The 14,517-nt window shown below is 38.5% G+C and overlaps 1 protein-coding gene across 5 annotated transcripts in view; it reads right to left on the reverse strand.

Moving 5' to 3' along the window:
- Nucleotides 1-1,877: 1,877 nt before the first annotated feature.
- LOC121318589 (voltage-dependent L-type calcium channel subunit alpha-1C-like) overlaps nucleotides 1,878-14,517 on the reverse strand; it is a 378,812-nt gene continuing 366,172 nt past the window's right edge. For 4 of the 5 annotated variants that reach the window (XM_041255428.1, XM_041255430.1, XM_041255431.1 and 1 more), the window contains 6 exons: nucleotides 13,153-13,176; nucleotides 12,067-12,195; nucleotides 11,390-11,508; nucleotides 10,651-10,754; nucleotides 9,510-9,830; nucleotides 1,878-7,959 (listed from right to left, as the gene is read on the reverse strand). In XM_041255428.1, coding sequence (XP_041111362.1) covers nucleotides 7,657-7,959; nucleotides 9,510-9,830; nucleotides 10,651-10,754; nucleotides 11,390-11,508; nucleotides 12,067-12,195; nucleotides 13,153-13,176 — 1,000 coding nt within the window. In that variant the 3' untranslated portion in view covers nucleotides 1,878-7,656. The remainder of the gene's footprint in view (nucleotides 7,960-9,509; nucleotides 9,831-10,650; nucleotides 10,755-11,389; nucleotides 11,509-12,066; nucleotides 12,196-13,152; nucleotides 13,177-14,517) is intronic. The other variant, XM_041255429.1, reaches the window with a different exon arrangement.

Here is a 14,517-nt window from a genome sequence, read left to right on the forward strand (position 1 = left end):
GCAAGGTGACCAGAACTGCACAATATTGTAGATAAGGTCTTACTAATTTCCTCGTCCTCCCAGACTCTTCCTTTGCACCGGTGTCTCCCTTTCAGGGGTCTATCTACTAGCTTTGATTTCACCTCATAGGAGAGCTGCACCTTTAGGAAAGGAAATCCTGGGCCACACCTGTACTTAATTCCTGTAAATACATTTTCTAACGCTTAATCATGCTGTCGCCTTGCTTATTAAATAACAAAATATCAATCTTTTGAGATGGTCACATTTGTTCATCACTGGTGTTAGTATTAACAATTCCCCAATTATATCAACAAAAACATTCTTCCATTTAGGGACTTACCAACAATTCCATCTTTTCCTGTTAAAACTAGAAAATGCCTGTGAAAAAGATCCAAAAGGGTGTACAAACAAAGCAGGAAACAGAACACATCATGAAATACAATTTATTTGCAATGTTTTAATAACATCATTCCTTAGATAAAAATGCAATGTTACAGGAATATACATCAGAGATTAATTTAAAACTTGCTTAAAGGACCATACAGTCTAAATATATATATATATATATTTTTTTTTTTATTATTCACTGGTAGCGTGCGTTATAAGCAAGACAGACTCTGTCACCAATGACAGACTGACAGTAACAGTTACAAACTGTACATTGCCTATTTACAAATCAACTTTTTTTTTTTATTCAATTTTTTTCTTATTTTTTGAAAACAAGAGTAGAAAAGTGACTGAGTTTTTTGTATTTAATTTTTTGCAATGAAAGAGAACGATCAAACAAAGATGATGAAATGATATCAGCTCAAAAAAGAAAGAAAGATTCATAACAATGCCATTCTGATGAACCCATTCCCTTTGTATAAACAAGGGCAGGTGATCTTTGAAATTCAATATCTCCATTTATCACAGACCTTGCCATGACAATAACCTGCCCATCAAGCCACAGTTTACCTGAAACCTGACCTCAAGAGAAATCAGTAAAAAAAAAAAAAAAAAACACACACACACACACACAATCACTTGGGAATTATCACATCATTACACAGCCACAAGTTCGGTGAAAACGGTTCCACTCTTTTGGCTCTAAATCGCCCCCCCAATTAATGGCAAGTGATATTTTTTCTTATATTGATATGCACTGTACTTTAAGTGTCCTTTTTAAGTGTTCTCTCTAGAAAAACATTTATAGGGCAAAATAAATAAGAACAAATGAGACTACGCATCTTTTTTCCTTAACGAGGAGTTTTACGCTAACTATGGAAAAGACACAGCGGATGAATAACTTATACGTAAAGACATTACAGTATTCACTATGCCTTTCCTTAAGTTAGCACACAAACCAGCTCGATGTAAGTCGTAAGTAGTCTGTGAATTAAGGAAGAACAAGAGGAAACTTTCCTTTGGCTACAGCATGGCTTGTTCAACATGGAAGTGTGAGTCTCTGAAGTGAAGAATAACTAGACTGCAGCTTATAGAAATGGGAAGCAACTTTGGCACAGGCAACTTTAATGCACTACCTACTAAATTACAGATCCCCTGCAGTTTTTACAATAAACTCATTACTTTATCTTTGCTGTATTTCGTGTTCTCCGTATTGCAGAGATATATTTTAATTCACACATCAAAAGTAAATCAGTTGAGGAACTCATTCAACTTTTACGTTGGAACGTTTGCCTGGAAAAAGACCAGTTTTCTTCAAAATATTGCAGCGTATCCAGATCAGCGTTGATGCAGTAGGGAACAGTTTCTGGATAAACTGCGATCTATACAATAGAAATTCTCTTTCTCTTGCTGAACGTTCCTGAGTAAATGTTGAGAAATGTATTCCCCACGTGATTTATGATCCCCATGATGTGTGATTAAAAAGTTCAATACAATTATGTTTAAAAACATGACGCTAAGATATGGACAACATGGGACACAGCAAAAGTAACATAATGCATTTCTTCTTACATACTGCAGGGTGTTCTATATTGTAACACTAATGTAGTAAGGTAAAAAAAAAAGTATGCTATAATCACACTTTCTGTAAAAATGACACCTTAAGACTCTTAAATGCCATTTAATTTGATAAACCATTAAACTGGGCTATTTAACTTAAATGAAGGGGTTCAACACTGACTACCTGTTTAACAGAGTGAATAAAAATAGTCACTAACCAAAGTGTGCCCTTCAGCGATTAACCAAATCCATTCATCCATTACTCCCACTTTCATTCCATTAACAATGTGAAACTCTGGCATTTTACCAAGTGGCATGAATCCAAAGTGATGTGAACAGCTCACACATACAACACACAGTGATGATAAAAAACACACACACACAGTTTTGTGAATTTCATCCACTGTACTGAGCTTAACATCCACAACCCCCGCAGTTTAGCACAAGCAGATATATTTCTAGTATATACTGTACCGTATGCTGCCTCCTTTTTTACTTTTGATTTCCATTTGTTTGTCTTCGCGACTTGTAGTAGGCCTTGAATTATGTTTTTAACTCGAGGCCTACCAACAACACCACCACCACAATCACAGTAAACTCTCCCAAAAGACTAAGAAGAAATATTCTTCACTGAAATCAATAATTTAGTATTTACATTTGGGTAATCGTGGCCCAATATAACAATAACAATGCCTGGACCCTCACTAACACAGGCAGATAAGAGGTTTATTTCTCTCAGTGGTACATGTTCTGTAGATCTGTATATCTGTGGCAGTAGAAGTTATATTACAGACAAAGGGCTTACAATAGTCAAAATAGCGAACTGCTATTCATTTTAATGTTAGATACTAGTATCCAAGCTTGACACTTGGAGGTTATAACTACAAGGTTTTGCCAGCTAGCACATTTCCACTAAAGAAACCTTAATTCAGACACAAGCCACACTGCCCTGCTATTACCATTTTAGCTACCTTAATGTAGGATTAAAGTACAGTGAAGAAAACAACTCCATTGTATTTTCCTTTTGGCATAATATTTATTTTTAAAAAATGACTAAAACTAGCAAAGTGTTAGTGCAGAAGTGTTTTCAGATATGACAAAAGCAAGTCACATGGACCATAAAAACATCTATAGCAGCACTCCCAGATTACAACTGCTGATTTTCCTGGAATTCGTTATTGTAAATTAATTTTTTTTATTATTTCCCTCGAAGGTAAACACAGATTTAAAAAAAAACAAACAAACAAAAAAAAACCTGCAATAAAACATACCATCAAAGTGATCAAAGGGAGGTCTGTCTCACCCCCTTGCCTAAATTCTGACTAGCAATGTTCTCCACACTGCACAGGACAGTGGTAGCTGTAGTTTTTTTTTGTTTTTGTTTTTTTGACTATTCAATCTTAAAGAACTATGTTTCCCATAATCCACATTTCCTACACTGGCAGGTAGGTGAGGCTAAACAATAATGGAAAAAAAATGCCGCCTTCTACTGTATATTCAGTAGGAATTTCTCATAAAATAACAAAACACAGTTTTCATCTGGGAATGCTGTATTGTGACTTAAAAAATAATTGAAAGTAGAGATAACCAAGGCTTTAAAATATTGTTCCTTACTTTACAGATACTTTTGTTATTTTTTTATTTCTTTACATTAATTGGAGTTATGCGAATAGTTTTCCTTATATTTCTCTTCATGGTACAGTTTTACTTCCTGTGTCAGACGTGCTCACATGGTCTACCGGAGTAAGGCGTTTGGCAAGGTGACGAAAAATGACCTTTATCACATCAAGTGATTGGTACCAATTATAAGGGAGCACAGATTTTATTTCGCTACATTATGGTATTAAAAAATCTGCATATCCACAATATTTGTATATTTTTTAAATACAGTTGTACATAATTCTAACAAGTGGTAAGAAAATCTATTTTTAAGCCTTGGTGATCATTACTTTATAATTTCATATAAAAATATACAATCAAAGCTTTATAAATTAGCCCAGAATACATATATTTATAATTGTCAAAACTACTTAAACCTGTCCCCATTATCCAAAAAAAAGACTGTGCTCAAAAATAGAATGGCTCTTGACAACTGGAGAACAGAGCGCATTTCTGAAGTCTATTTCTATTGCGGTGAACGGTTCAGCAGTGTTTGAATTACATCCTGCACCGAGAACACCTCGACAGGAGGGTGAAGGATAGATGCAGGAAAAGCAGGTATAAGAAAGCCTTTGCACAGGATGCTGTGCGTCGGGACTGTGATGGACAACATTTTTGCTACAAAGGAATCTCGGTCTGGGCTTGAAATATCAAGCAACTGTTAAGCAACTAATAACAAGCAGAAACCGTTCACTTAAAGTCCCAAAACAGATTGTATGTTTTCAGTTATTCCGTTCTGTGTGATTTTCTATTTTATTTTCTGCTTCAATTACAAATACTTTTATTCTCTCTATATTTGAATGGGTTACTAAACTCCCTTGAACTGCTAAATTATTTTCATTTACAATAACAATGTATGGCTAAAAAGCTGAGGCCCTTATTCCAAAATCCATCTTTTAGGTACGTGAGACGCACTTGAACTTGTCACCAGGAAGAGTTCACGCACTCAAGGGCCACTGTCTGGCACAGAGAGAGAGCCTCATTATTCTTCAGATGCAAAGTGCAGGCAGACCAGAGCAGATTAGTCTTCTCTCACTGGACACAGTACAAAGAATACAGCAGTCATAAAATCAGACAAACATTCAAATTATTGTGAGAACATCTGTCTACATTTTCAGGGTTTGTACAATTGGTTGTACCATCATGGATAAAGCACAAAGGATACAAATAACGATGGCCGAACAAAACACACAAGAATCCTACACAAGAGAGAGATACAATGGCAGAAGTACAGTAACCCTGGCTTAAATGAGGCTATGAGAGAGACTTAATTCATATACATAATGCCTGGACCCTCGTAGACACCACTAATGAGCTGCCAATTATGAGAGTCCATGGTGAGGCCCTCAATTTCAGTATATGTGATTGACTTCCTATTTAGAATCTATAGGGCCAAATTTAGAAGATCGAGCAAGACTGCACATGAACACTGAATACCATGAACAGCACTCTCAGTAGAACCCAGCAAAGCTGCTATCTTCCAAGTTTGCATTTGTCTGGCTAAACAGCTTCTGTGTTGACCTGTATTTAAAAGGGCCAGCACACAAGACTTTGACAAAACTACTGTTCAATTTAATTTTTTTTATAACCGTAAGTAGTAGATTGATTTTTTTTTGGTATTGAAATAAAATCAATCTATTTAAAATAATTTAGATTCAGTTTTAAAAAGCATACCAGTACAAAATCAGACGCACCTCTAATAAATCTGAAAGAGGTCATTGTAAAAAGATTGGATAATTAACTGAAGTTATTGAGAAAAACAATCACAATTAAACAACTGATCATAAAAAAATATATATTATGCTAGATTTGCTTTAACAACTCTGTCGGTATGCAAAACGGCAGTTTAAAGAGGTTATAAACCGTTGCAATCACTAATTTTAACATTTTCACAAACAATAAAAAAAGTCAAAGTTATTTGTTTTCCAGCTGTATTTCTGGTTAGTAAATTGTGACATCTGACTGATTAATTCATAATGGAAATATCTACAGCTGTATGCACTGGCCCTTTAAATGCAGGTAAACACAGGTGCCGTCCGAGCTAGACAAAGGCAAACCTGGAAGACAGCTGGACTGCTGAGAGTGGTGCAGATGGTATGGGAGTCTGCTCTGCTTCTTCTGATCAAAATTCAGCCCATAGACTGAATGTTTATAATCTCTTGTCTGCCACCAAAGCGATTGGAGGTATGGCAAGCAGATTCTCGTGTAGCTGTCCTTCCTCCAGATTGACTCCTTCAACCCCACACAAAAATGGACACCCTGTCCTTGATCTACAGCAAGGACACTAATGAGTAGAAAAAGTTCTAGAAGACAGAAACTTAAAACCTGAAACTAGATGAACACAAGATATGCAAAATCAGTTTATATAAAACATGTCCATAGTGTTGTGTGTGTTTTTTTTTTTTTTAAGTAGCTACAATATGTAAATGTATTTTCTTTTGTCACTTTACAAAAAAAAAAAAGAAACCCTCCAAAAAAGAACCACCTTTATTTCTCTCCCCTCAACAGGTAAGATCACTTAAACGTCCAAAGGTATAACTTGGCACACTAAAATACTAAAATGAATCTCATGCATCAAATATACAACTAGTGAGTTAAATAAACATAACTATAATATTAATAATATTCAGTAATTATAAGAAAAAGAATTGCTTGGCACAAGATCATTTTTTAAAATACTGAAACGCACCTGATTTCAAGTATAACAGGGTTTTCAATGAAAAGATTTGCAACTCAATAAAACAATTACTCTGAGTATATATTATCTATAATAGTTTTTTTTTCTTCATTTTTTTATACAGTTGATTTTTTGAGACTTGTATACAGTCCCAAATGTTATTGCATTGTTTTTGCATATCTTGTGGAACGCACCGCCCCAATCCAAACCTCATGCATGCACACTCACACCAAACACAGATAACGTGTACATACAGAATGAGTTTACATCTGAACTTTCACACAACCATACATGCCACAAACTGCAAATATGGCACATTAGTTTTATAATAGGGTTTGACATTGTTTTCAAACACACAATACTAGCTACATGGTGCAAGTCTTCTGGGATGGGGGCAGGTGGAAAGCGCTTATGTAAACTTCTCTTAGTATTCTGTTCTAATAAGTGTGACACTTTAACTGTTAACTAAATGAAAAATAACCATTGTCTTTTATAGAACAAAGCAGCGTTGATGTTAAAATGAAACAAAAATAGAAAACTGATACCAACAACTTGCAAAGATGGCATTGCCAACCAGTCTGTACACACACACACACATATCCATAAACCAAAAATTCAGTTGTTTAATGTTATGCAAGTCTGGCTGCGTGCCCCCAGATTGGTTGGTAAGACCATACATTCTCCAATCACATGGGTTTGCAGCATAGATTCAGGCCAATCATACAGCTTCATCTCCACCCCCTACCCTTCTCCTTACCCTTTCCCAACTTCTCTTGTCACTCAATCCCGCCAAGGCAGTTGGCTGCAAAAGCTGATTTCACAAAACAAAAGAGAACAAACCAAAATAGAAAATGATTAAAGTCGAGGTATTTGGCAGCACAACACGCTGTCCCTTTTGCCTTGGTAGGCCCCTCTGACAAAGGGTGTGTTGCCTTAGAAACAGCAACAGGGAGTGATTCAGAAAGCATGAGGCAGCAGCCCCTTACCCCCTCCTCCGAGGACCTTTATTTGATACGATGCTGGGAGAAGGGGGGGGCTGAATCTTCCATTGTTTTTTTTTTTCTTTTAATCTGTTGAAAGTGTCTATACTGCTGCAGCTCTGAAGGAAAAACAGGTTCTTGTACAGAATGTGCAGCTTCCAGAAGTGGCACCTCGGCCAAAAAACAAACTCCTGAACTCTCCAAGAGCTGATTTGGTACCTTCCTCATTGACAAAAAATAAATAAACCAGACATTCTCCTCCTCCCCCCTCAGTCAGCCCTCCCCCTCTCCACCTTCAAGAGCACAACAACTGTGAGGCACTTCTGAAACAAACCCATAACATAAAAAGCAGAGGAAAAATAGAGAAGCCCCGAGCCACTTGAAGCCCTCTCTCTACAACCTGCTGTCATAAACCATGTCGTTGAGGCCCTCATCGGCTACCCCACAGTCTCGCTGCTCCCCCTGCTCTTCCTCCTCCAGTCCGCTCTGCTCTCCCCGAGCTCCCTGGTCCCTGCAGGTGATGAAGGGCAGGAGGTTGCCGTTCGGGCTGGGCTGGCTGTTCCCGTTGAGGATGTTTTCAGCAGCGTTCTCCATCTCCTCTATCGTCATGTCACAGGCATCAGCTATCTCCTGCTTGGTCACCTCGATGAAGGTGGGGTCGTGGGCATACCGGCCCAGTCCTTCTGAGATCAGAACCTGGGGGTGAAAGAACACCAGCCAGGGTTAGGTCAGTGGTGTAAACAACATCCCACCCTGGCTGTTTTTTTTTTGTTTTTTTTAATTTTACAATTGGTTAAACTATTTTATGGATATAGGTAGCACTCCAGATAAGCTGTGTACTGGGTGTTTTACGCATTGAAAAAAATATAAATTAAGAATGATATTTAAATTGAATGTGTAAAGAACACACTTAGCAATTTTGCTGCACAGCTTGAGTTTGCATGCTATCAAGCCTCTTGTACTTCGCTGGTTCCCAGCATCTCAATGGTCAATTGAAAATACACTGCATGCGGTAGCTAGAGAATGGATCATAGAATTGCTGGGACAGCTAACTGTAGTCTGCCTGTGAATTGCCAGAAACATGCGACTAATAAGTCCAACTTTTCCTATCTGTCAACCACATTTTTGGAAAGTAAATCTATATAATAAATTGGGATGCTTTATATTGCTATAACAAGGTGATCAATAAGAAATGATTGTCAACTGACATAATCTCATCTCATTCGTATATTAAACTGGGGCTATAGCCGGTTCCATCTGCAGTCTACTATCTACTTTCCAATCTGCTAAAGGTCATTACGTTTTTGTATAATTCGCGTTTATAAATATATTCACCAATCTCATTATTTCAATGAAAGTATAATGTATTCACAGCCTTCATGTTCAGCCTGCACGTTTTTTTCTGCAGTCAGAGATTTAGAAGCTGCCTCTGGTTTCCTTGGCATTGGACGCTCATAGGTAATTTCCACCATCAGCACTGAGTTCATAACTGGCTGACAGAGTCCCAGATGAAATCAATCAATGCTACATACACTGTTAACTTGGTAAAATATGAAGAAAACCTGATACCGGACATTGATATAGAACAAAATGTAACTATTATTAAAATTAATAATCAGAATTTTTCACAATATTTGTTTTTGCCATTTCTAATTGATTCAGAGAAATTTCCCAAAATATTGTGTTCCATGATGTAAAATGATGGTACTGCACTGATATTAAAACAGTCTCCCCAGTTTGGCCTGACTGAAATGCATTTAGGCATTGCAAAAACCAAATAGAAAAGAATATGACATTTTAAATTATGACTGGCCTAAACTAAAGCTAAGTTTCCATCTCCCACTGCAATGGACGTTTTGCATTGCGATTTTACATTATAGTCTAGCAGTACCAAATCTTAAAACCTATTACTACTATTACCTTGAATAACATGGCAAAACAAATATCTTCCAACAATATCTATTTTAAAGCATTTATAATATGTTTTATCTGCAAGTTATATGCTTTTATTTTCAAAAAGCATGCACATGAAGGCTGTGAATACCTTATACTTTCATTGAAATAATGAGATTGGTGAATATATTTATAAATGCCAATTATACAAAAACCTAATGACCTTTAGCAGATTGGAAAGTAGATAGTAGACTGCAGATGGAAATGGCTGCAGCCCGTGACTTTTTCAATGACTGTTCATGTACGGCATGCATGGTTAATAAGAGCCTGTGATTTGCTCTGAATATCCTTACCGCCTCGACCAGGCTGCACGCACTGCCGTGGCTCTGCAGTGCTGAGTCCCTGCACTGGCTGGGCACGGTGAGTGAGACTGGCCGTACCCGCTGCGGGTTACTGTTAGCGCTGTCTGCGAACCAGGAGCCGCAGTTCACCGAGGGCAGGCTGCTGTTGAGCTTCTCGTGGGAGCTGGTGGTCTCCAATCGCAGGGTGGGCATGCGCTGATAGGAATGGCCCTGGGTGCAGGGCGTGGCGGGTGGCGTGGAGCACAGGTGGCTGAACAAAGTGGGGGAGTGGCTCCTGCGCATTAGGGGGCTGAGTCCTGCCACCGCTAAGGCCTGGACAGGGAGACAAGGACAACAAACCATCATCCAACCATCACCTGGCACCTGTAGCACACAGCTTTGTGTGAATGGGCTGTGCTTCTCTAGATTGAACCATTGGCCCAGAGGTTGATTAGAGCGAATGTTTCTTCATCTGCTGCAATCTGGCTCATGGTGTGTCTCAAGCAGCAAAAATATGGCTAAACAGAATAACAAAAATGTTCCTTGCAGAAGTGAATCCTTCACGCAGGCGTGGCTGTTTGTTATTTCATCAGCCGTCACGTATTTTGTCTGGGTCAAAGTGTGGCAACCCACATCCTGGGTTAACCCGGGTACGACCCAGGTACATGGTTTCACACTATGTGGGACTGTGACCCAGGTAGCTAGAACCTGAGTCCAGACCCGGGTAAAAGTGCAGTGTGTGCCAGTCTTTATTCAATTGTGATGTAGGTTTCATCTGGGGCAGTATGGCTAGATCTGCATGTTTAGCAGTATAACTGCATGGTTGAGGGAATAATTACACTGCTTGGGGCAGGTTTGTGCTGTTGCTGTATAATAAATTAATGTCTATCTGGGATTCAATTGGATGAAACAACCTTGAGCATTATATAAATCAAGATAAATGATGCGTGCAATGAATTTCTGCACCATTTCCTAGTAATTGATTGTGATTATGATGAAAATTAAATACAGTATTGGGTTATGATGTACTTCAGGGTTCTTTACAACTACTCAGGTTCCATGTATTTGCTAGGCCTCACTGTGCCTCATCACTCATGTAAGCAGTATGTGGCGCTGTGTGTTTTCAGCTTCACAGTAAAAGCGCCCTCCTTACCTGATGATGTACAAGATGAAGGGGCAGTGCAGTGTTTTGGGACATGTCTGTTGCATGGCTCCTCTGCCTCTTTAAACACTCTAGATGAAAGGATGATCTTCTCCCTGTAGAGCAACAGCACAGAAACGTCGTTGGCAGCAGGTTAGAGAGCTGCAAAGCTGGATTGCATCGTCATAATGATGAGAAAACTTTGGGGGCTTGAGGTTAAATCACCTCACCTCTGTTGCCATTTTGTCCTAAATTGCTTTTAATATAAAGTACACAGCACCTAATTTTTATAATTTACATTGGGACCCAGGGAGGTCATGCAACTGCAAACAGTGTCCATGCTGCCAGCTATGGCTTCTCATAGTATGCAAAGCAGCTGGGCTCTTTTGGCTTGCATTAAATACACTTTTAAAATAATTCTCACGCTATACTTGTATTAAATGTCCATGTGTTTGTTCATCAAATTCAGTGGTTCCCAGGATAATGTTTTATTGTGAGAATATTACTTTATTTACTGACTAATGATGGTTTAGCATATAACAATGAGCACAACAGTCCTCAAGACAGAGTTTTAAGCATTCATTGTTTCCGTGTTGCCACATTCTACTGTGCACTCATTAAATACCAATCTATCACAGTCTATAGCTAAAACTGCGGTAATAGACAGCAATTAAACAGAGGTTTTGGTAATGGGAAACACCCTTCTGCTCCCGTGTGCAGCCCCGTTTTCTGCAAGGACTTCCATTCTCACCCAATGCTTTTGGGCATAGGAAGGCTCTTGTTGGGGACTGCCAGACCTTCATGTGCTCCTTCCCATCGCCCTGCTCCATGGGCGTTAGCTGTTTGTTCTCCTCATCTTCGTATGCCAGCCTGAAACCACACAACACATCAGCACTTTACATCTGCTATTGTAGCAACGTAGTAATACAAACCTTATGTCATGCTAAGCAGTTACTTTAGGTACTTGCATGCAGGAGGTAAGCATTTCCAATCACAGTTTGAAAAAAAAGTATCAGGCACCATAAACAGCCAGATAGCCATCAGTGCCATGAAAATAGGTCACTGTGCCAGACTGAAATAACTTCTTGAATCTAAAAGTAGGCAACCAAGACCATCACAACTTGATAAACATTTGACTGAGTTAAACATGTAGGAGTAATAAACATGTGTGCAGACATTTCCCCTCTCCACTATCCCCTGCTGCTATAAACACCGAATTAGAAACAACAGTACAGCGACAAAAGCTGGTATAAGGGAAAATAATATGTCAATACTATAGCAACATCACTCAGAACCACTAAGAATTCTTGCAAGCACCATACAATAGCTCGGTACTCTATTGTAGCTATCATACACTACCACCGATAACAATGCTGGTAAACAGCCGTGAGATTGACTACCCAATAAGAAAGCTATTAGAAAGCCTACATCTCAGTGGACAGCATGCTCTGCTCGCTGAAGTACACAGCATTATCGTTGAAGTTCTCGTCGAACGTCTCATCGGGAGACGCCTCTTCCCGGCGGATGATTGGCAGACGGCTATCTCCGGAGTCAGAGCTGCGAGGAGAAGCACAGTCAATACTGACACACCGTCCATACTAACACACAGTCCACACTGACACACAGTCCACACTGACACACTGGTTTAAAATAAGTGCTGGGACAGACATTCAAATATTCAAACAAACACTGCTTGAAATGCCTGGCAAAGATCACCATGCTTGTATTGGTTCATGTAGCATCATGTATAAATGACCTTATCAAAAAGATAAGCATGCAAAGAAAACCACGTGAAATAAATAACACACATTCTGCTGTACAGAGGAGTGTTTCTCTCTTTTTATTTATAGGTTATTGGATGGGGAATCACACTTTTTGTATTGTTGATAGAGTTTTTTTTTACTTTAATATGATACAAATTATAATTTTGCTTTTCAGCATATTCAAAATGAAAGAATATGTAGATATTTGTTTAAATTTTGAAGTATTTACAAAAATGACCACATTCAAAACCCGTTTCCCAGCCATGTCACTCCTCTCCTTTCACCCATAAAGCTGTGTGCGCTACACGCCTTAGAATGAATTAGCATCTCAGCTCACTGAATTGAATGGGAAGGCAAGGGCTGGACGCGAACCGTAAACCATGCAGTTCAAACACGAACCTCTCACCACTCAAGCTCTGTAGTGCAGAGGTAAGTATGGGTCTTATGCTAATTTCAGTATTATAAGCTCATTAGCCGCTTGGAGGAGATCCATCACATTCTCCCTCGCTTAGTTAAAGCTCTTCCTTTAGTGCAAACACAAGTACGTGTCCACCAGGACTAGGAGAGGATCCACTGAAAACTGGACTGGACTAATACTTTCTTTGATACAATCGTGACTCTGTGGGACTTTGTTACCAACATGTTAGCTGATATTGTCATTTTTTTGTATTGATACCAGACTTTCCTTCTGTTTAAGTACTTTCCCCACCATTAGACTAAGGAACTGTCCGAAGATATCAGAAAAACCTACCGTGCAATGGTTTCATAACGTGTCCTGCAGCGTGGAAGGCAATAGCAGAAAGACGACTTTTCATTAAAGTGAAGACTGAAGAAAAATGGCCAGACTTAATAAGCAGATAAGGGGCTCTCTTCAGAAGGCTTTAACCGTGACATTTAAAAGATTAATAGAGTTATCGTACAACTTGCCTTAAGATTACACATAATAAAGTACATGATACATACTGTACAAAAGCAAAAGTCACTTTCATTAACCACCTTAAATTATTTGAAGCACAAGAACCTTCAAATTGTTTTATTAGGCTTCCAAGCTGGCTTGGGAAGCCTACTGTTATTATAAAAACTAAAAACTATATATATATATATATATATATATATTTTAGTATTTTTCCTCCCAAAACTTTAACCTGCTCCTGTTTGCACACGGTATAACCAATCAACATGAAACTTGGCAGGTATCACCCCGTGCAGATTACAGTTTAGATGCAAAAAAAAAATTGCGCTCCTGCGTTAATCAATGGTGGCATGACACATTTTTGGGAAAAAACCTTTCAAAATCTTTTCTTGGGAACCAGTAAACCAATTGATCTGAAACTTTGCTTATGTCCTCAGCAATCAAACCCGCTTCAAGTTTGCGAAGCAAAAGTTACTGCGATAAATTTTACTATCAATATGGCTGGCACCAAATTCGCCAAAACACGCCCAAATATTAAACTGCTTCTATTTGAAAATTGTTTAACCAGCTAACTCCTAACTTGGTAGAGGCTTCATGCTGGGAACAACGGAATTCAAATATGGCAAAATGGTATTATTTGTAAAACAAGATGGTGGCCAGACCTACATTTCGTTACTAAATTTAAAACCGCTTCAGTTGAACACGCTTTAGTTGATTAACTCCAAAGTTGACAGATCACCCCTGTGTTAATACAACTGACTTTTTCTTTAAAAATCTTTCAAAATCTTTGGTGAAATGTAAAACTAGCTTATAACTCATTGCAGACAGGTTAGTGGTTACTATGGAACACATATAGGAAACCATATGTCATATGCAGACAGGCTAAAAGAATTGAATCTGTTCAGTCTTGAACAAAGAAGACTACGTGGCGACCTAATTCAAGCATTCAAAATTCTAAAAGGTATTGACAGTGTCGACGCAAGGGACTTTTTCAGCCTGAAAAAAGAAACAAGGACCAGGGGTCACAAATGGAGTTTAGAAAAAGGGGCATTCAGAACAGAAAATAGGAGACACTTTTTTACACAGAGAATTGTGAGGGTCTGGAATCAACTCCCCAGTAATGTTGTTGAAGCTGACACCCTGGGATCCTTCAAGAAGCTGCTTGATGAGATTTTGGGATCAATAAGCTACTAACAACCAAAC

Source organism: Polyodon spathula, chromosome 7 (genome assembly GCF_017654505.1).
Source record: "Polyodon spathula isolate WHYD16114869_AA chromosome 7, ASM1765450v1, whole genome shotgun sequence".
Classification (NCBI taxonomy): Eukaryota; Metazoa; Chordata; class Actinopteri; order Acipenseriformes; family Polyodontidae; genus Polyodon; species Polyodon spathula.